This window comes from Schistocerca piceifrons, chromosome X, assembly GCF_021461385.2.
Source record: "Schistocerca piceifrons isolate TAMUIC-IGC-003096 chromosome X, iqSchPice1.1, whole genome shotgun sequence".
Lineage (NCBI taxonomy): Eukaryota > Metazoa > Arthropoda > Insecta > Orthoptera > Acrididae > Schistocerca > Schistocerca piceifrons.
The window spans coordinates 787,088,213-787,112,416 of NC_060149.1; the positions used below are offsets into that span (position 1 = coordinate 787,088,213).

General features: G+C 42.3%; 1 protein-coding gene across 7 annotated transcripts in view; it reads left to right on the forward strand.

The window, feature by feature from the left end:
• LOC124721462 (ligand of Numb protein X 2-like) overlaps positions 1-24,204 on the forward strand; it is a 579,832-nt gene that overhangs the window by 518,215 nt on the left and 37,413 nt on the right. For all 7 annotated transcript variants that reach the window (XM_047246450.1, XM_047246451.1, XM_047246453.1 and 4 more), the window contains 3 exons: positions 11,655-11,777; positions 19,389-19,491; positions 23,559-23,773. In XM_047246450.1, the coding sequence (XP_047102406.1) occupies positions 11,655-11,777; positions 19,389-19,491; positions 23,559-23,773 (441 nt within the window). The remainder of the gene's footprint in view (positions 1-11,654; positions 11,778-19,388; positions 19,492-23,558; positions 23,774-24,204) is intronic.

Genomic DNA, 24,204 nt, shown 5'->3' on the forward strand with positions numbered 1-24,204 from the left:
TGAGTCACAGCACCAGAGACTGCGCCAAAGATTATTATTCCGCCGCCTGCACTGGGCGCAATAGTGGTTCAGAGGACGTCGAGAGCAGTCGTTGTTCTGTTGGGCGAGAGAGTAGACGATCTGAGTGTTGACTGAAATGTTGTAGTGTTCGGTTGGTGTAATGTATAGATGGAAGAAGATGCAATTGTCAGAATATATTTGAGAAAGGAGATGGGCTTTTGGTTTATGATGCTGGTGTAATGGAATATTTTCGTTAATATATAATGAGGTAAAAAGGTATTACAGTTTTCTTTAATAACAATCCCTCTTGCTCACAGGTACATACTTGTAATTCTGGTTTCTGTGTGCAATTCTAGTATTTCTGGTTCTTCAATTAGTTCATTGTAAATGGTGTTTAAAATATTTTGTCGTATTGAGAAAGAACCGAGCCAGATACATGTACGTTGAGTCACACTACCACACATAGAACAATTACACTTGTGCTTTGTTGTTTCGTAGCTTTTATAGTTGCAGGGGACTTAATTAATCAATTGTGTTAATGGAAATTCCTTGTCATTCTTTATTTTTATTTTATGCAGTCAGATTGCGTGCTAATAGTAGTCAGGGCCAACCGGTTACGAGACTTCGTAACCGGTCACACAGCTGTTAAAATTATTGCATTTATTCATTAATATTAGTCTTTTCCTTTTAATTAAGCACCCTTGCAATAGTGACGGCACACGCTGACAATACAGGGGTGTAGCACGAGGTTGTTTGTTTAAATATCGTGTTTTGATAGATTAATTGTAATTATGTCTTCTTACTCTTTTTATTCTGCCTGGGAGCGCTGGCAGACCACAAATGATGTCGCTCACACATTTGCTCTAGATAAAGTAAGGGAAGAGATGGGGCACTTGATTCTTATCGGTCCACTGAGAAAGGGGAAGGGGAGCTTTGTCGTGAGCATTAGGGACATAGCTGAATGCTTCACAGCGCGGCGTTTCTCTCCAGCCATCTGCCAGGTAAGTTGTGTCAGAGACAAATTCATACACATTTCTAGTACTTTTTTCTTTTTTTAATAAAGTACATTTCCCTGACATTTCGGGGGAGAAGGGAGGGTTTAATGTGGTTCAGTCGCTGCCAGAATATACCCTTTCTAGACGTGCAGCATGCGAAGTCTTGCTTACCACACAGGCATCTGGACTACGTGGAGTTACTTGTGCGGTTTGTGGTAGCGGTAGCGGTCACCTCTGTCGGTGCTGCGATGATCCCTCATATTTTTCTTAGTCTCGTTTTGACACGGGTGGAAGTGATAATTGTTTAAAGTGTAAATTTAGCGATGTGTCTACATACTTGGACATTGTCCTTATTTTAAAAGTATCTTATCATCCTATAGTGGCATACTCCCCCTAAGGCAACTTTGAGGTGACATCACATATTAATAGTGCAGCCCTCATAATCTTGGTGCTTATTTGTAGTAGTGAGGTATTTCTTATTATGCTACCCTGCGCTAATTGTTATCCACGATGACCCAGACGTTGTTAGCATTTGAAAACGCACTAATTCGTGAAATAATGTAGGTAGAGAGATAGAAATTGACACACATACCTGAAATGACATGGAGTTTTATTATTAAAACAAAAAATGAGTGCATAAACCGACCAAGAGGTGGCGCTGCGTAGCAACACGTCAGTGATACCGTATGAGAATCTTGTGTAAAACTGGGCCAACGAAAGACCTAGAACTGTCGGTTAAACCTCATTGCATAATGAGAAAGTCACGATGTGGTGTGGATTTACCACATAAATCGTGATGAGGTCCTTTTTCTTTGTGGAAATGTGGGGTGCTGCTTTTCAGTGTGTCAGCGTGACAGGTGTGAGGTAGCCGAAATGTTACAGAATTCCATCATCCTTTACCTGGCTGATAAACACCTGTTGGAAAAGAAGACTTTTATGCAGGATGGCCCTCCATCTCATACTGCTACATTTGAGAAAGATCTCTTGGACACATCACTGTGTGAGGATCGCGTGCTGAGCTGCCACTACCATCACGATTGGCCTCCCAGGTCCTCAGCCGTCAATCCGTGTGATTGGTTGTGGGGTTAGCTGAAGTTGAAAGTTTACTGCGATCATCCACCGTCATTACAGATGCCAGAGGCCAATTTCTCACTACACTTACTGATATGCTGTACTGTGCTGTCCACAACGTTGTCCCTGTTGCTGAATTATGGCCGACATGTTGAGCGCTTGTTATAAAGAATATTATCTTTGCCAAGAATGATCGTTGACATGTTGAGCATTTCAAGTAGTGCCGATTTTCTCTGCTTGTGCCAGCGCAAGTGCAGTCGTCAGGTTATCGTGGTTGCCTGCCAAGCATTTGGAAACGACCGGCTGATAATTCGATCGTTTCCAAACGCGTTTCGGAGAAGCAGGAGAACTTAAAGAGCGATGTGCGATGGGGTCCTATCTTGCATGAAAACTGTTGAGTTCAGTGCGTCTCTTTCCTGTAGGGCGGGTAAGACATGCTGGCGAAACATATCACAGTAACGCTGCCCTGTCACACTGCACGTCTTTGGTCCTTGAGCGCCAACCTGTTCAAAAAAGAATGGGCCAATAATGAATGTAGGCGTGAAACCACGCCATACGGTGAAACGTTCATCATGCAGAGGAGGTGAAGATCCCCACACTCGGCAGTTCTGTATGTTCGCCTCGTCCATCAGAGAAAAATGAGCTTCGTCTGTCCATAGGATGGTCCAGGGCCAGTCTCGTCAACTTAAATCCTTGCGAGAAAGTGGAGAGCGAAGTCAACACGTTGTTGTGCGTCCTGTGGTGCAAGCTGCTGTACGATATGGATCTTGTACGGATTGTTGAAAGACATTCATTTGTCTCCGAGCACTGCCAGTATTCAGCTACCTGTAGACACCAAGTGGTAGTGTACACACTGTTACGGGTGATAATGTTAGCAGTGTTTGTAAGCAGCAGACGCTCCTTCTTACCACTTCTCTTCCCACCATAGCTTTAACGTGTTGTTGATGGTGCAGAGATTGGCAACTTGTTCAGAAATGTAAAATTTTTCACTTCACAAAACGAAAAAACTTAATATCCTGTGACTATATCATCAATGAGTCACTGTTGGAATCGGCCAACTCATACAAATACCTTGGTGTAACAGTTTGTAAGGATATGAAATGGAATGATCACATAGGTTCAGTTGCAGGTAAAGCGGGTGGTAGACTTCGGTTTATTGGTAGAATATTGGGGAAGTGCAATCAGTCTACAAAAGAAATTACTTACAAATCACTCGTGCGACTAGTTCTAGAATATTGCTCAAGTGTGTGGGACCCATACCAGATAGGACTAACAGAGAATATTGAACGTAAACAGAGAAGGGCAGCACATATGGTCACAGGTTTGTTTAAGCAGCGGGAGTGTCGCCGAGAAAGTCCATTGACAGAGTTTCAAGAACCGGCTTTAAATGATTACTCTAGGGATATATAACAACATCCTACGTATTGAAACTTCCTAGCAGATTAAAACTGTGTGCCCGACCGAGACTCGGGCACACAGTTTTAATCTGCTAGGAAGTTTCATATCAGCGCACACTCCGCTGCAGAGTGAAAATCTCATTCTGGACCCTACGTATTGCTCACATAAGGATCGTGAAGGTAGAAAGATCCTTTATCATTTAGCTACAATATAGCAGGTCAGCAACTGGAAGCAGTTAATTCCATAAATTATCTGGGAGTAGGCATTAGGCGTGATTTAAAATGGAATGACCATATAAAATTAATCGGAAGTGCAATCCGAAAACAAAGGAAGTAGGTTACAGTAAACTTGTTCGCCCACTGCTTGAATATTGCTCACCAGTGTGGGATCCGTACCAGATAGGGTTGATAGGAGAGAGAAGATCCAACGGAGAGCAGCGCGCTTCGTTACAGGATCATTTAGTAATCCCGAAAGTGTTACGGAGATGATAGATAAACTCCAGTGGAAGACTCTGCAGGAGAGACGCTCAGTAGCTTGGTACGGGCTTTTGTTAAAGTTTCGAGAACATACCTTCACCGAAGAGTCAAGCAGTATATTGCTCCCTCCTACGTATATCTCGCGAAGAGATCATGAGGATAAAATCAGAGAGATTATAGCCCACACAGAGGCATACCGACAATCTTTCTTTCCACGAACAATACGAGACTGGAATATAAGGGAGAACCGATAGAGGTACTCAAGGTACCCTCTGCCACACACCGTCAGGTGGCTTGCGGAGTATGGATGTAGATGTAGATTAGAATAATTACTGCACACGCAGAGGCATTCAGTGAATCACTTCTCCCGCGCCGCACACATGAAACACTAATAACTGGTACGATGGGATATACCCTCTGCCATGCACCTCATGGTGGTTTGCAGAGTATAGATGTAGGTGTAGAAGCAGGTGTACACGCGTGCAGGAGTAACGTCGGTGAATTCTCAGACTGCTGTGGACTTGGATTCTTTCCCTCTGACTCCAGTGTCACAGAGGCTGGCGAGTTATAACAAACTGCAGATTCCTATTCTTGTACAGTTTTCTGCACCTGTGGCTTATGAGGCTGTGGTTCGTTCATTACCATTCCTAGTTGTGGACAATGCTTACCCTGAAAATCTGTTCGGTTGGGATCAGTGGCGGATACAGAAAAACCTCAAGGAGGAGGCGCTAAAGATATCTTGAGCTACCTTGGCTTTTACTGTAATAAAAAATAATCAAGTCACATGCAAAGTTTAAGAAAGTTTTATTTAAACTGATTATACGCATATACAAGACAATGTCATCTTATGATATAAAAAAGTTACAGTTGTGGTTCTCTTCCTAAAATGATGAATTATTTGCGACTATTCTTCCTTCTGACTGGCGGGGCGGCGCGGGTGGCAATGCTGGCGGCTCCGCTTTCAAACTGTTTGGATCTTCCATCTATGATGAAGTGCATTTGGTTTTTGATAAAGTTCCATATCAACATTAAGCTGATCTCTGTGCCGAATTTTACTCTCTATTTTCTCCAGGACTGGGTTGTACAACAGAATTTTGGCTCATATTACAATGAAACGGCCTGCCCGCACCGTTTTTCTTTTCTGGGTTACTTCATGGGATCAAGTAAAAGTAGAATTAGATGGCCTTCGATGCCTTTCTTCTAGTAAATGGTCGGCACCATTGGTGATAGTCAAAAAGCTACCGGTAGATTACGCCTCTGCGGTGATTCTTAAAAATCTATAATGCACAATCAATCATTGATACCTATCCTGTGCCGCACATTGACAAGCTGTTAGAAAATTATCGGAGAACCATTATTTTTCAAAGATTGACTTAACAGAGGCATATTTACAGCTGCCACTCTACGAGGAATCTAAACTCTTCTAGTTATCGATTTGCCTTTTGGTGTGGCAGGCGAGGCCGGCCAGAGTGGCCGAGCGGTTAAAGGCGCTACAGTCTGGAACCGCACGACCGCTACGTCGCAGGTTCGAATCCTGCCTCGGGCATGGATGTGTGTGATGTCCGTAGGTTAGTTAGGTTTAAGTAGTTCTAAGTTCTAGGGGACTTATGACCACAGCAGTTGAGTCCCATAGTGCTCAGAGCCATTTGAACCATTTGTGGCAGGCGGACTAGCAATTTTTCAACGCTTTTTAGAGCAACTTATTGCATCAGTTCAAGACTGCATCACCTATTTAGATGACGTAGTAGTGTCTGGTGCCTGTACAGAGGAACATTTGCAGAACCTTTGTTTTGTGTTTTCTGTTTCACAATCTGCAGGGTTAAAGTGCAAATTGGACACGACGCAGTTTTTTCAACTGTCCATTATTTATTTGGGTTTTGAAGTTGTGTGTGCTAGCAGAAACCATTGCGCCGGCAATTGGTGTTATTACTGCGTCGTCACACCCCACGTCTGTCAAGGAATTACAGGCTTTTAGGCAAAACTACGTACTGCCACATTCATACCGGGTGCTGCTACTGTGACCAACCACTCCGTGAGTTATTATGTAAAGATGTTCCTTTCCAGTGGCCCACGGCTTGTGACTAGGTATTCAAGTAGTTAAAATCTACGTTGCAGTTGGCCCCTTGGTTGACCACTTTTGAGCTGGGTCAACAACACCTTTGTGTTCGTGGCAGATCTGTCTTCAGTTTGGTCTTTGCGCCGTCCTTGCTCATAAGTGTGGATGCTCTATGCCGTATGCCTCTAAATCTTTAAATTCAGTGCAAAAGCGTTATTCTCAGATAGAGAAAGAGGCTTTGGCGAGCGTGTATGCGCTAAAAAAATTTCCAGTTTTTCTATACTGGTGTCTCTTTTTAACCCTTTGGCGTCCTTGCCGGACAAAGCCGCACATCGATTAGAGCGGTGGGCTCTTTTCCTGTCACTATACAATTGTGAGATACATTTTCGACCTAGGGTGCAACATGCAAATACTGGCACCTTATTGCGTTTGCCAATTCGTCCTGATATAGTCCGATAAAGAGCAATGACTTTGTTTTCATTTAGATGTGGAAGCTCAACATGTTGTTGATGATTTTCGTATTACTAGCACTAAAGTTGAGGCCACGGTAGCCACAGATCCTATTTTAAGTGAAGTTGTTTCTCTTACGTAACAGGGCTGGCCGGAAAAACTCAAAATTATTTTGCATTACAAAATTGTCTTTCTGTGTGGGATGGAGTGCTGCTGTTAGCTACAGAAGACACTGCTCCTCGGGTTGTAGTCGTGTCTGCCCTTCGGCGTGAGGTTATGCATTTATTACATGTGGACTACTGGGATGTGTCACGTACAAAAGTGTTAGCACGCGTACATGTTTTTTGACCAGATTGGTGGGGAAATAGCGCGAGTTGTTGCGGCCTTCCCACAGTGTACCACCCTTCAGGCGGCCTCCAGTGCTTAGTCACTGGGACCGGATCGACAGTGCCTTGGGAATTAATTCATGTTGATTTTGCGGGACCTGTTTTGAATTTATACTGGCTTGTTGTAATTGGGGCCTATTCTAAATTTCCGCACGTGGTGTGTTGTCTGTCTACTTCTGCGCGAGCAACAATTTCTGCTTTGTAAAAAATTTTTGCAGCGGAAGGTCTCCGTATACGTTAGTTACTAACTGTGGCCCCCAGCTCATATATCAGGAATTTGAAGATTTTTGTAAAAAAAAGTACTGTTTGCCACATCACGTCTCCTTCTTTCCGCCCTCAATCGAACGGGAAAGCAGAACGACTAGTACAGACATTTAAGACTCAGATGAAAAAATAAGTTTTGGGTGTGTCACTGGAAGTAGCTCTTGACTGGTTCCTCAGTTCTCGCAGATTAGCCTGGCAGAGTTGTTGCACAGTCATCATCCCCAGACTCTTTTACATCTGCTTCAGCCGACATCAGGCCATACGCCAGGAACGACATTGCAACGCTTCCGGTCTGGCACAGCTGTTCGGGTTCGCGGGTTTGGCAGCTGGCCAAAATAGGTGCCAGCGGTAATCGAGAGTGTCTGTGGGCAACACCTTTGCGTCGTCCACGTGGCTGAGGGGCAGGTGCTGTGACACGTTGACCCGCTGCCCAGCCATTAATGAACAAAGTAAGAGCATATAGACTATCAGACCAATTGCGTGATTGGATTGAAGAGTTCCTAGATAACAGAACGCAGCATATCATTCTCAATGGAGAGAAGTCTTCCGAAGTAAGAGTGATTTCAGGTGTGCCGCAGGAGAGTGTCGTAGGACCGTTGCTATTCACGATATACATAAATGACCTTGTGGATGACATCGGAAGTTCACTGAGGCTTTTTGCGGATGATGCTGTAGTATATCGACAGGTTGTGACAATGGAAAATTGTACTGAAATGCAGGAGGGTCTGCAACGAATTGACACACGGTTCATGGAATGGCAATTGAATCTCAATGTAAACAAGTGTAATGTGCTGCGAATACATAGAAAGAAAGATCCTTTATCATTTAGCTACAATATAGCAGGTCAGCAACTGGAAGCAGTTAATTCCATAAATTATCTGGGAGTAGGTAATAGGAGTGATTTCGGTAAAGTAGATGCCAGACTGAGAGTCATTGGAAGAATCCTAAGGAAATGCAATCCGAAAACAGAGGAAGTATGTTACAGTACACTTGTTTGCCCACTGCTTGAATATTGCTCACCAGTGTGGGATACGTACCAGATAGGGTTGATAGAAGAGAGAGAGAAGATCCAACGGAGAGCAGTGCGCTTCGTTACAGGATCATTTAGTAATCGTGAAAGCGTTACGGAGATGATAGATGAACTCCAGTAGAAGACTCTGCAGGAGAGACGCTCAGTAGCTCGGTACGGGCTTTTGTAGTTTTGAGAACATACCTTCACCGAGGAGTCAAGCAGTATATTGCTCCCTCCTACATATATCTCGCGAAGAGATCATGAGGATAAAATCAGAGAGATTAGAGCCCACACAGAGGCATACTGACAAGCTTTCTTTCCACGAACAATACGAGACTGGAATAGAAGGGAGAACCGATAGAGGCACTCAAGGTACCCTCCGCCACACATCGTCAGGTGGCTTGCGGAGTATGGATGTAGATGTAGATCTCCTACATCACGGCCAGTGCCTTCAGCTTCTCCGCCGCCGCTGATGGCGTTTCCTCCTGTGCTGTGGTTGCCCCCATCGGCTGTCGGGGGCCGCAGCGGGAACCCAGATCCCACACTGTCACGGCCGATGCTGCCGTCACAGCCAGCGCCACCTGTTCCGCCGCAACCTCCTTGCCGTGGTTGGACTCGGACCTGGAAATGGACGCTGCACCAACGTCGCCTGTCCTACCATGTGGCCTCAGAAAAGGGGTGGACACTGCACCTGTCTGTGCTCGCGCCGCTTCCCATCCTACACACCAATGGTTGCGTGCGCATGACTCAGCAGCCAATGTCGACCACAGGAGAAATGGCCGTGAGCACAGGAAGTACCAAGGAAGAGGAGTGCTGTGACTACCAGTTTTGTGTGTGTGTGTGTGTATGCCGCTCCATGGTTCTTACGTGAAGTTTGTGCTTGATTCGGCCACTAGAGGCCACCCGGCCTGCTAATAGAACAGCAGTTGCGTGCGCAGCCTGCCGATTGTGCCCCCCGTTGGAATGAGTGAATACGAGGGTCACTCCAAAAGAAATGCTCACTATTTTTGTAAAAATACAGTTTTCATTCTGAATGTGTGAAAGTTTTACGGTGTGTAGATACATCCTTCCCGCTTGTTTTCAAACTTAGTTCAACCTGTTCCCGTGAGTGGCGCCGTCACAGCATGTCTTCAAGATGGCTGCTACACTTGACGTTCGTCAGAAGCAACGTGCTATCATAGAATTCCTGTGCTGTGAAAACGAGACGATGGGAAACATCCACAAGAGGTTGAAAAAGGTGTATGGAGATGCTGCTGTCGATCGCAGTACAGTTAGTCGGTGGGCAAGGAGGTTACGTGATGAAACCGAGCACGGCAATATTGAGGATTGTCCTCGCAGTGGTGTAGAGAATGTGCAGAGTGTTAACGAATTGGTGACCGCTGACAGACGCATGACAGGGAACGAATTGTCACGCTACGTTGGGATAGGGGAAGGAAGTGTTTGCAGAATGCCAGGTGGGTTCCCAGGGTGTTGACAGTGGCTCACAAAGAAACAAAAAAAAAACGGTATGCAGCGAACTTTTGGAACAGTATTAGAATGGTGGAGATGAATTTCGTGGAAGAATTGTGACAGGTGATGAAACATGGCTCCCTCATTTTTCACCAGAGACAAAGTGGCAATCAGTGGAGTGGCATCATGCAAATTCACCCAAGAAAAAAAAAAAAAATTCAAAACCACACCTTCTGCTGGCAAAGTTATGGCTATGGTATTTTTCGATTCCGAAAGACTCTTGCTTGTGGACATCATGCCAAGTGGAACCACCATAAATTCTGATGCATATGTGACGGCACTGAAGAAACTTCAAGCTCAACTGAGTCGTGTTCGACCACACCGGCAAAAGCAGGATGTTTTGCTGTTGCACGACAATGAACAACCATATTCAGTCAAAACACCATGGAAGCAATCACAAAACTCGGATGGACAACACTGAAACACCCGCCTTACAGTCCTGACCTGACTCCATGTGATTATCATTTCTTTGGGAAACTGAAAGACTCTTTTCGTGGAACAAGGTTTAAAGATGGTGACTCTTGTGCACACTGCCAAACAGTGGCTTCAACAGGTTGGCCCAGAATTTTACTGTGCGGGTATACAGGTGCTGGTTCCAAGATGGCGTAAGGCAGTTGAGAGTGATGGAAATTATGTGCAGAAATGAAAATATTGTTCCTAAAGGATGTATCTACACACTGTAAAACTTTCAAACATGTAGAATAAAAGATGGATTTTTAAAAAAAATAGTGTGCATTTCTTTTGGAGTTACCCTCATATAAAGGCCAGAGCCCAAGGTTCTGCCAGCCAATTCTGTATTTCTAATTGAACTGTACCCTGTCTTCCATGTGTTTGTACTGTTCTAGCAATAAATTACCGTGTCCTTGGGTTAGAATATGAAGTACACTCAAACCATGAACTTATAGTATTTGTCCAATAACACATTGTCACACACACACACACACACACACACACACACACACACACACACACACACACACACACAATGTCTGTAATAGGCAACTAATACCGTTGAATACATACTGTCACAACAACTAAGTACTGCCGAAAACATGTCAGTAGCGGCTTGTGGTGGTGGCGCTGTGGAGCTTCTGGGAGGAGTTGGCTCCAGGCTGGCCTCAAACACTCTTAATAATTCATCTGGTGGTGCCATCATTATAATATCAAACACTTATAGTAGATGACACCACAAAAGCAATTTAATTCGTTTACTCGTGTATGGGGAAACACCATGTATCACTAGTAGTTTAAAGCTTTTGTGATTTTTCAGCAATTGTTTAAGACTTTTCTAATTTGTAAAAGTTTCCTGTTACTTTATATGTGTTAGTATTGTGTGTTAAACAACATGTAAAAGTTCACAAATATGACAAAATATGTTTGTGTGTTAATTAAAAGTTTGTTTAATTTATGATAGTTGTCAGAAATGCTTTATAAAGAAAATGCTCTTTTTATATGAATATTGTTAACAGTGTGATTTAGACATATCTGCCTGGTGTTTTCATCCTGTAGTTCCTCGGCTCTGTTGCTTGTCCCACATTGAATGCTCTATGCAATTTCATTGGATATAAAAATGATTTTCGGCAATAGTGATTCGCAGGATCTTGCTAATATACTCATATAAACATTCTTTAATATTTCATGCACAGTTCACAGTTTATCAAATTACCATTATATAGCTGTCTTACAAAAATTATTCTATAATTATTAATTTGTTGTATCAAACAGTCACAATTGAAAGCCTTAGAATCTGTTATAATTTCTTACATGGGTGGTGTTCGATGCTTCTATTCGTTAGCATTTTTGTTCTGTTGAATCATTCCCATAATATTTTCAGGGTTATTAACCTTTTCCACTACATACCAACTAAGAATCATGTTTACATAGACAAGTGAGCTTTTCTTTCTGCAGTGCTCTTTTCAGCTTTCTGCTGTTTTCTTTCCTCTCTTCTGCTGTTCATTTTGTTCCTTACTACATTGGTTTTGTGTGATCGTAGATACTTTTAGAATATTTATTATTATTATTATTATTGTGTTCCAGCACTGTATTGTGGTGCAAGAAGTATTTGAAGATGGTTTAATATCCCAGGATGGTCGTCTGCGCCCTGGTGATCAACTCATCGAAATTAATGGGACTGACATGACAAATGCCACACATCACCAGGTAGGGATATGTACACACAATTTTTCTTTCTTTTGTAATGTCGTTTTGTTAACATTGCACTTGGTAATTTCCTATAATTTAAAGTGTACACACACACACACACACACACACACACACACACACACACACACACACACACACACACACAGTCTGAAGGAATTAACATTTATTTCTTTGACATCACGATAAGTTAATAAACTCTGATTTTTCTGGCAATACTAAATGTAGTTTGAAATTGTCCAGTATATAACTATAATTTCTATTTGATATTTGTTTGTCTCCACTATATTTCTTTGACCCAGTTTATGTTCAGTGACAATGCTGCCACTCAACATGTTCTGTGCGGGTACTTGACATGCCAACAGTGGCTCGGTAACAACTGGGAAACAGAACCCCATGAGTGGAAGCTGCTCAACTTGCGAATTGAACTACAGGAAGTGAAGTGTACTGACCCACTTAAATACACGCGTGGCAATTTACTCAGCATGTGGCTGGTGTGGGCGGCTAACGACCGAGCACACAACTACTCTACACAGGAAGTGCAAGGAGCGCTGGTGTGCACCACTTACTGCTCCTCACAAGTAAACACTTCTGTCAGTGGGTCTGTTCATATGACATGATGCGTGCAACCTCCATGGCAGATTTCTGAAATACTGCGCTGTTCTACCCATGCCAGCTTATCTGTCTCCATTGTGATGCCTGTTGGCGGGGATACTTAATCCTTCCCACCTGAAAAGGCCACTTAGAGCCAGAAATGACCAGGCTTTGGCCGTGATGTCCAGTGCAGAAGTGGCAGTGGACTGACCGCTGAAGAAGGCAACACCAACATTGCTGGCTCTGCCAGAAGGGTGGAAGAACATGTAGCCTGCAGCAAAGGCAAGTCCACTGGTGGTAGTGGGGATGAAACCACCTCTACCAACGAAGCTGCAGAGAAGGCAGAAGGAGAGGGGCAGCTCGAAATCCGTGGGCTCCACCAAGGAAGACAGAATGCCTTCATCTGCAAGCTCGTTCCCCTGACATCATGCCAATACCTTCATCCACAAGCTCACACCAGATTGATAACCAGCTAGTAGTGTGACATCACACCAATCCCTTCACCCGAGTCATACCCCAATGCAAGGACGCAATGCTGTGAGGGGACAACCACTTGACGGCATTGCTCATCTGTGGCAAGCATGAAGACCCCCGGGACAATGTGGAGTTAAGCACGTAGAAGAAAAATGTGTGTCAAATTGGATCTGCAATAGAATAGACATACTCTGGTCAATTCATCTGGACTGGTGAAATTATTTTCTGGAAACAGATGGATCTCCAGTTGTGGCAGTCATGACTTTTCATGCTGTCAGTAGAAAATCTGACATGTTTTGCTGCAAGGCATCATCCAACAGGAACATGAGAGCCACCTGCCAATCGAATTCTGCATTGGGCCGACTGGTAGCTGCAAGAGCACATCAGCACTGGTATGCTGGGTGGTGAAGCAGTAACAGATGTCATGAGGATAGTTACTGAGAAAGTGGACCAACGTCTGCAATCAGTGGGTGATCCTAAATGGCAGCTTGGAACGAGGGGCAAATAAGGAAACCAATGGTCTGTGGTCAGTGATGAAAGGAATCTCAGTCTGTACAGGAAGATGTGAAACTTTTAAACCTGAAAATAGTAACTAGTGCCTTCTTTTCCACCTGTGAGTAATTGTGGTGTGCAGTGGGATGTGTCTTCAGTGCATAAGTGATGAACTGTGTGATGCTGTCCTGGTTCTGATGGGACATGATGACACCAATGCCATACTGGTATGCGTCACAGGCCGGGTTTAAAGATTTACCTGGTGTAAAGGAAACCAGATAGGGAGTAGTACACAAACACTGCTTGAGAGACAGAAACATCCATTGACAGTCCACAGACAAGACAAACTTGATGCCCTTCTGATGAAGCCAGTTAAGAGACTGGCAGATGTGCACAGCCTGGGAATGAACTGTGCACAATATGAAATCTTATCCAAAAAAGACTGGAGCTCCCTCAAGTTCTTGGCTGCTGGTAGCTTGACAGTCACTTTGATATGGTCGGATGTATGGCTGGCTCTGAGCACTATGGGACTTAACATCGGATGTATGGACGAGACCGTCTTTACTAAGCACATTATCCAAAAAATGCACCTTTAGGGGGGAAAAACTACACTTCTACAGCTTGCAACAAAGGCCATTCTCCAGGAGAAGTTGAAAAACTGACTGAAGGTTCCGTAAATGCTTCTCTCGAGTAGGCCCCATGACCCAGGTGCCATCAATGTAATTAATGCAACAGGTAATGTCATGAATCAACTGCTCCAAATATCTCTGGTAAGTTCCCGGTGCAGATATGGTTTCAAGAGGTAAATGATTAAACTAGTAAATCCCACAAGGAGGGATGAGGGCCAGGAAAGTGTGAGAAACTGTGTCCAACAGCAGCTGCAGGTAAGTGTCACAGAAGTCAATGTGGGAAAACTACTGCCCCCCCCCCCCCCCCCCCCCCAAATTTTGCCAGAATCATATATGATTCTGCAACACATTGCACACTGACTGACTGTTTAAAACTGCTGCAAATGTTCATGGTGCCATCATGCTTCTGAATCACTACCAAAGGGGCGGCCCACTGTCTTGACGATATAGAGAAGTGGCACCTTGATCCTGTCAACTCTGCAATTTGGGTGGGAGCGACAAAATTTCAGGACTGCCGACAGCTGAAGAGAAATATGGGCCAAGTTATTTTCTGCACAGCACAAGGCGTTTTCAAACAGCGGGCTGTAGGACTGCAGTAAGGAGTCCAGATCATGAAAAGGTTTGGATTGAGACACTAAATGCACTTTGTGAATGATCCAAAAACTAAAAACAGAAAAGGTGTCAACACCTAAGGTATTTTGCACTAATGACGAATTGACCTCTAACAGTGTAAGTTGGCGTTCCACATTCTCATAATTTGTAGAGATGGAGAATTGCCCTCCCGAACTAATGCAGTGTTTACTTGCAACTCTGGGCACCCCATGATGATTTATGTATCCTAACTGAGGCTGATTGACACTCCCGTGTCGACTTTAAATTTGACTAGCCACCCATCCAGAATCAACATCGGCAAAATACACTGGCACGACATGCATGGGGCATCAGAGACAGCGCCAGAATCCAGGGAAAACATCGGGGCATGCAATGACTGACTTGCAGCTCTCTGATTGTCATAAACAATTGCCAAATGTCCTATTTGACAGAATACCCCACACATTGGTCTGCACGTGTGGGCAATCTGTCGAACATGCAACAAACGACAATCTTGAAAGGACCACTGGCTCAGTTAAACAGCAACTGTGCCACATCCATGTGGGTCTGATGGTCAAAATACTGCATAAACGGCTGAAAAGTTCCTCAAAGAGAAGCTTCCCAGGCTCAGTGGAGGGCTTCAAATTTTGGACAACTTCCTATAAACCCTCACTACTGGATGATGACAACACCAAGGCAGTCTTTTGAGCCCTATTGACGATATGCCTTACCCGAGAGTGCAGCAAGAATCGGCGTAGATAATTCACCCACCTTTCTGTAGCCACATCAGAACCAGCAAACGACGTCAGGGGCAGAGAAGAAAAGTGCCCCGCGAGTGGGTGGCTGCAGCTCCTTCTGCTGTTCCTTCTGTAGGCACAAATGTGCCTGTGAGTGTTGCAGAAATGCTGTGTCAGTTGTAGGCCAAAGTGAATACTATGAAAATGGGGAAAGGAAAAAGAACAGGGATATCACACCTGTAAGAACGCCCTTTGTCACCACTTTACAAAATGCTGAAATTATGACACCGTTGCTACTCAACATATTCTTCACAGGTACTTTGCAGTCTGATGGTGACTCCGTAACAACTGGGGAACAGAACCCCATGAGTGGAACGAATTCACCATGCAAATTGAACCACGGGAAACTGAGTGTCCGAACCCACATAGATATGCACGTTACAATTTACATGGCTGGTGTGGACGGCTAATGACAGTACACGCCAACTCTGGGCATGAAGCGCAAGGCTAGGTTCGTGGCAGTTTAACTCTGCAGGAACACTGGCATGCGCTGCTTACTGCTGCTCGCAAGTAAATGCTTCTGTCAGCGGGTCCATAGGATGCGATGCATGTGATCTCCGTGGCAGGTTTCTGAACTATGCTGTTCTACCAACGCCAGCTCAGCTGCCTGGCAGGGATTCTAAAGTTAACAAAAAGTCTAGAAATGCATAACCCACAACAATACACAAAAAACAATTGCTGAACCACCCGCTACACCAAAGACAAAAACAACCTTTTTAAGGTAGATCATAAATCAGCAAGAAGTAGGCCAACGTTTTTATCTGGCGACAATAAGCCTTAGTCTTGTCAGAGATGAGAATGATGTAGATGTCTGTATGAGAAAGACAAAAAATTCCCCAGTTCATCCTCCATCTGCTGCAGGACCCCTCCTCCACCCCCCCCCCCCTCACTCCTCCCCCCTCCCCCACCTGTGTGGAAAATAAAATTTATCTTCGAACGTTTTTGACAGAACAGTAGTTATACATTAGTGAAATGTGCTTTCAGGAGGACTTGATCTCCTCGTACAGGTAAGACTTAAAAGAATGTATGCTGGAGATAAATTTCAATGTGGCTGGTGCTCCTATGCCACAGGTTTACACCTTCCGAGGAGGTGAAATTGTTGCTGAAAGGATGTGATGTAGGTCAGTGGTGTTTGTTAGCAAACTGCATCAGTCCTTGCCTATGGCTTTAAGCACTCTGCTACCATAGTTTGTCATTACAATACATACTGTGACATACTCTGAATATCTGATACCAAGTGACCCTGTTAATAGACAGTCCTGAGTCACGCCCACTAAGGGAGGTGGTGCCAACCTCTGATAAGGTCATGGCCAGTTATTTCCCCCATTCTCCTCCGTCCAAGGTTTTACTTTATCTCCAATGACCCAGCTGACAGTGAGGCATAGACTTTTCATTTCAGATCCATGTGGCAGGTAGAGCATTTCTAAAAAAGGCACCAAAAAAAGTGGTGCTCAATGGGGGCAAACTGGACACTGTCCAAAGTATCAGAATTTGAACACCGAGGCAGTGTACAAGACTGGATGGCTTACATCACAAATGTGCACTGTTGATGTATACATTCTTAAAATCTCCAATGAACTTGAGAGGCAGTCCTTCCTCGGTAGAATGAGGAAAGCTTCCATGTGATTATAATCAGAATTGGTAAGCAGCACAATGAAACTTTTTAGGGGTACCTACTGCTGAGAACCTCACAACTAGTCAGGCTGCCGGCCTCGGTGGCCGTGCGGTTCTAGGCGTTGCAGTCCGGAACCGCAAGACTGCTACGGTCGCAGGTTTGAATCCTGCCTCGGGCATGGTTGTGTGTGATGTCCTCAGGTTAGTTAGGTTTAACTAGTTCTAAGTTCTAGGGGACTGATGATCTAAGATGTTAAGTCCCGTAGTGCTCAGAGCCATTTTTGAACTAGTCAGGCTGTTAGGCAATGAGCATGGTAGGACGAGACAAGATCAGAGCAAAATCCCCAGCTTTCTTGTAAACCATTCTAAAAGATCAAGCATTATGTGGAGAAATTTGAGGATGTTTTCAGTGAAAGATGATGGGCTTTCTGTAACTGTTGTTTTGAATTGTGGAAATTTCCTTGTGATGTTAAACAGACAGTGGTGTTCTGTGCTGCCAGCCAGAGAGCTCACAGGTCGGGGACCACTGACATTTCATTTCAGTCAATGAGATCTGCAATAACCTCTTGTCAGTATAAATAACTGATTGTGAATTTTGTGCTGTTCACGATCAGCACACGATAATTATAACATTCATTATATCATGTTGTTAGTTTTGAGAACAGAAGATAGGAAATCTTTGTAGAGATTTGTGACCGTGATGCAATTACATGTAATTTTTTTTCTATCGAGGTTGCACCTTTTTTTCTTTTGTAGATGTTGTTAGTCATCAATAAGCCTTAGAATGTCAAAGACATTCTCTTCAATCTTTATAATATGATATAGATGGCAGAATATTACTTTATGCTTAACTTGAAACACCATCTTGTCAGCTACAATAGCTATGGTAGATGTTGTATCGTGCTACTAGTACATGTGAGTGTGAATGTGCTGAGTGTAGTGTAGCCTTGTGTGTGTACTTGAATCAACTGCCGGTTGTATCAGCACAGACCGGCCACGGCCACCTGTAGGAAGCTTGCACACACAGTCTCCACTGTTCTGTCTGTCGGTGACACACACGGAGCAGTGCTGACTCATCCTCACTATATTCTTTTAGTATGTACTGCTGACATCAGTTGTTCTGTGTATCATTTATATTGCATCTTCTGTATGATTCTTTTGTCTTGTTACGTGTGGACTCCCAAGAGGCTTATTTCCGTTATTGTTCAGAGGTTTATGAATAAAGCCACATCTGTGTTACTTGGATCGGTTTTGTGTATAACTTGGTTATTACATGATTGGCGATGAGTTTGGAATCATTTCCTTACGTGCAGTCTTTAAGTGTAGTTTCATCAGGTTTAGTCATTATAGACGCTGTGCTACTGTCCCTGATTGAACAGCTTACTTTGGCAGTGACCACTTTGTCGGCTTCCATCAACAGAGGGGTACTGTTCCACTGGTCTGTCCACCAACTTTTCCTCCATATGATGATCCATCCGAGGATCAGAAAGCTTACAAAAAAAGACTCAAACAGCATTTTTCAGCTTGGGATGAGACAACTCAAATTTCTGCTAAGCCTTATTCCTCTCGTGGATTCCACCTAAGGTGTATCAATCACTGTGTCAGCCTGCCCCTTTATAAGAACTGGCAGATCTTACTTTTGATCCCACATGTAGCTTATTGTCCAACTACCATCACAAACGAACACACATCATAGCAGTGTGAGTTGAATTCTACTGATGCCGCAAGAAATCAAACTAGACATGCAAGGCCTGGGCAGCCAAACTTCACGGCCTTTGCCGTAAGTGTCAAATCTTTACTGATGCCCATAATGACTCTTATGCAGAGTGTATAGCACGCGACACAGTTATCTGTTTAGCTCCAGACAAGGAAGTGTGCCACAAGGCTTTACTCTGTGAAAAAACCTCGTCGGCAAAAGTTTTGCAAATAGCATGATCTTTTGAAGTTTCTCAGCAGTGGGTGACCAAATTGAAGTGTGGGGCAATGTGTCATTAGTGTCACAATATGTGCTCTGTAGGACTAGCACTTGTGTGAAAGAAAAAATGTTTTGCTATGTTTTGATAATGGTTATTGTACATTTTATTTAATGCTGCAAAATATGATAAATTCAGACAAACATTGGGTCAAGAAATACAGTGTTATAAGAAAGGTACAGTTATGTATACTAACAGAGGAGTATAATTGTGAAATCTGTTTTGCTGATTCACTCTCTGTCTGTCTCAGTCTATGAATTCGTTAGACTCTGCTGACCATATGGCTTTGCTATGAACATATTCCTGTTAAGAGAGAGAAATCATCAAGAGATGGGATCCTGTTACAAGCATCAACAATCTATCAATATTTATGGTGCCCATAAATCACAAACATTCTGGTTTTGTGTGCTGTACTAAGTGTAACAAAAAATTTCTAAACATTTTCAGGCATGCCAGGCTCTAAGGAAATTATGTCCTGTCCTACGCCTCGGCGTCTACCGTGAAAGAATTGAAAGTTATGCCGCCCGCTCTTCATCTCATTATGTAGAAGGTTTGTGTTAGTAATTGTTAACTGATTAAAAGATAAATATTTGCTAAGAATCAGTAACAATTCCACAGGTATATGTGTTTGTTCATATATTGCTTTTAGATTAATGTGTCTCCAGTATTCTGTAGTTTACAGGGTTTTCTGTTGGTATGATTGTGCATCCTTGTAGTGGTGGGAAGTGACCAACATCACAAACACATACTCACAAATTGCTTGTCTTCATTGTCCCTGTCGCCAGTAATAATCCTCACCAAGCCACAGAGTACTGATATTACAGCATAGAAACAATACCAGTACACACATCATCTTCATGTTGGCATTCAAACAATTTTTATACTCGGTGTCTGCAGTGGTGAAGACAGTAATTTTATAATTGGCTTGGACTTCATTTAATCAGATGACAGCTGATGCCTTTACTGAATTACACACTGAAAGAGGTTGTTAAATCCACGAAGAGACAACCATTTACAATAAAACCGGTTATATGCACAGTACCAGTTTCTGAATTGAAAATATTAGTGTGTCATTACAGGAACACTATTTGGATATTACTTTGTGTTCTGAAATTGCCAGTACTCAGCTAGCTCTCTCTCTCTCTCTCTCTCTCTCTCTCTCTCTCTCTCTCTCTCTCTCTCTCTCTCTCTCTCTCTCTGTCTGTCTGTTTGTTTTGTGTGTGTGTGTGTGTGGTTTTTTTTTTTTTTTTGTTTACAATTGTGACATGTGACATGATCTATGAAGTATTGCAAAAATGTGTGCATCCAAAAATACGCAGAGTACATACTGGTCCAACTAGATTAACTACAGATTCAGAAGATAATTGTATCTTCCAATGTGCCATCCACAGAGATCCTACAGTTTCTAACACACAATTCAACAGAACCTGATGTTTTAATTTCACAGAATAGGCATATGATTAATGAAACTGGACAATTCAAACTTCTAAGTGTTCAGATAGATAGTAAACTCTCATTGAAAGCCACGTTCAGGATCTCGTTCAAAGACTTAATGCTGACATGTTTAGTGTTCTAATGGTATCTGAAGTACGTGATAGGTCTACACAAAAAGTAGTCTACTTTGCTTATTTTCATTCATTTATGATGTATGGTATTATATTTTGGGATAACTCTTCCCATTCTCAAAGGATATTTTTGGCTCAGAAGTGGATGGTCCAGGAAATAAGTGGTGTAAGTTCGTGAACCTCTTACCAGCCCCTGTTCATTAGTCTGGGGATTCTGACATTGGCCTCTCAGTATATATATTCTTTAATGTCATTTCTTGTTAACAATATCAGCTTATTCCCAAGAATTAGCAGCTTTCACTCAGTTAATTCTAGGCAGAAATCTAATTTGCATTTGGATTGCATTTCCTTGACACTTGTGCAAAAAAGTATGCAGTATAATGCTGCATCCATTTTCAATAAGCTACCACAAGAACTCAAAGATCTTAGCTGTAATCCATGAGCTTTCAAATTGAAACTGAAGAGTTTCATCACAGATCAGTCCTTCTATTATGTTGACGAGTTCCTTGAAAAATTAAGCTGATTTCTGTGTTGTATTACTGATTGCATTTACATAAATTTCTGGATTGTCTTTTTTTGGGTTCATAAACATTTTATTTTATCTGTTATTACTTTTACATTGTAATTTCATGTACTGATATGTTTCTTGACCTTGGAGATTTGCTCCTCAATTTGGTCCTACAGAATTAGACGAGTTAAAACAAAAAAAATCATGTCGGACTAATTGTGTGTGGCGTAGTGCAGCTGCTTGACATGGCATGCACTTGACAAGTTGGCAGAAGGCCCCTGCAGAAATATTGAGCCGTGGTGCTTGTGTGGTGCTTGGTGCTTGGTGGTTGCGAAAGTGTTGCCTATGCAGAATTTTGTTCACAAACCGACCTCTCTATTATGTCCCATAAATTTTCAATGGTATTCGTATCAGGTGAGCTGGGTGGCCAGAATTGTCACTTGAATTGTCCAGAATGTTCTTCAAACTAAACACAAACAATTGTAACCTGGTGACATGGCACATTATCATCCATAAAAATTCTGTCATTGTTTGGCAACATGAAGTTCATGAACGGCTGCTAATAGTCTCAGAGTAGCCAAAAATAACCATTTCCAGTCAATGATTGGTTCAGTTGGACCAGATGACCCACTCCATTCCATGTAAACACAGCCCAGACCATTATGGCGCCACCACCAGCTTGCACAGTGCCTTGTAAACAACTTGGATCCATTGATTTGTGGTGTCTGCACCACACTCAAACCCCATCATGAGCTCTTGCATACTGAAATGATGACTCATCTGACCAGGCCACAACTTTCCAGTAACCTAGGGTTCAACCAATATTGTCACGAGCCAAGGAGAGGTGCTGCGAGCGATGTGCTGTTAGCATTGGTCATCCACTGCCATAGCCCCGTAACACCGAATTTCACCACACTGTCCTAACACACACATTCATCGTGCATCCCACTGTGATTTCTGTGGTTATTTCATGCAGTGTTGCTTGTCTGTTAGCACATTCAACTCTACGCAATTTCCACTGCTCTCGGTCATTAAGTGAAGTCAGTGCCTACTGCATTGCCCATGGTGAGAGTTAATGCCTGAAATTTGCTATTCTCGGCTCACTCTTGGCACTCTAGATCTCGGAATATTGAATTGCCTAATGATTTCCAAAATGGGATATCCCATGCTTTTAGCTCCAACTACTATTCCACATTTAAAGTCTTTTAATTCCCATCGTGCAGCCGTAATCACATCAGAAACCTTGTCACATGAGAGCAAATGACAGCTCCACCAGTGTGCTACCCTTTTTTACCATGTGTACATGATACTACTGCCATATGTATATGTGCATGTCACTATCACATGACTTTAGTCACCTGATTGTATAAACAGATGTCTTGTCCATAAATGAAAAAATGTTTTGTTTGAAGGAATTGGAGAGTGTTATGCATGTGTTCATTCTGACTTGGATATCAAGCTTTTTATTGCTTCGCTAAGTTTCGTTTGTTTGAGACTTGGAAGATTCATATACAGCAACAAAAAAGTTTGGTACTGAACAAAATAATGAGTCTGGCAAAGACACACTGTGAATATACAAAAACTGTAATATTCATCCTGTCGGTACATAACTGTAGACTTGTTACACACTTCTAGAAGTGAGCAGATAACCATCACTTGTCTTGGATGTAATAAGGTATTTGTGCCACCTATAAATTTAGTCATTGGGGCATGACACATCTCGCAGATGACTATCTGATTTATATCAAAAATATAATACTGTTTTTACTGCTGAGAAAGTGGTTTCAAAACACATAGATAAAGGTATTATTCATGATGTAAACAGAAGTACTTAATTCCTATTACACATTCTTTTGTTATTTTCTAAATGTTTCATTATTCAATATTAATAATAATAGTAATGCAGTTATTATTATTGCAAATATGATTTTAACATAAATTCCAAGAAAGTTATTTAAAAATGACAGTCTCCCAAATATTTTTGAACTAATGTCATTAGAGTTCAGATGTGATATACATGTACTTCACTTTTATGCAAGAATACATGTGTTCTAAATGTGATTTAAGTTTTAAATATAGATGTAAAAATAAGTATGTGAAGCTTTGTTGGATTGAATTGTATGTATCATTGACCAGTGTTATCACAGGTTCATAGCTAATCTATACCAACAAGCTATAGTGAAAAACTTCCTTTTTACTCTATTCTTTCACTGTGTGTTTTTCACATTGGCCTTGTACATGCAAGCAAATTTCAGACATAACATTGCATAGGACTGTGATACACATATCCTTTTTTCGTGATAATTTACAAAATTTCCCTTTTGCTGTACATTTTAATCAAGCTTCAACACTGTTTCCCCCACAGAGTTCAGAATTGTATGTTTCCAAATAAAAATATTAATTTTTGTTGACATAAATACCATTTCTTATTTGTGTCTTATAGCTTTCATTGAACAACTTTTTCTAATGAGATTTACCTGTTCAGAATATGAGACTGCGGGATGTAACCATAAAGTTTATTTTTTGTTTTATTTACTGTTGTAGAGGTTCACACTGTAACACTTGAACATCAGCCAAATCAGCAGCTTGGTGTTCGCCTGAGTGGTTGGTGGATGGAACCAGGTATTTTTATAATGGAAATCATGCAGGGCAGTCCTGCTGCGCAAAGTGGACACCTAGAACCTTATGATCGCATTCTGTCTGTCAATGGCAAAGACTTGGCAAGCTGTTGGCTTGATCAGGCTTCAAAGCTAATTCAGGTGATGATTAATCTGTTATTGTATATATTACAATTTAATTTTGTAGTTATATGTTCAGGATCACAGTGCTGCATTGAATGAATATTTTGATTAATTTGTATCAGTATAAACAGTTTACTCACACATGCAGAAAGTGATACATAAGAGCCACCAGTTACTTGTCATGGGTTTGTTTGGTGAACAGACCTTCATGTTGAAACTGGTAGGGTTTATTCAGGTCTCAGAATTGATATTCACTGTCAAAAACATATTTCAAAATTAGCCACTAAAATAACAATCATATTATCACTATTTTTGGTGATTTATGGCTGATCTTACCTTTTGTAATTGATTGTTCATTGATAACTGTTATAACAAATATAGTGTGTGTCGGGGGGGGGGAGCGGGGGGTTAGCTCTGAGAAGGAATGTGCATCCAAAAGACAAAATAAT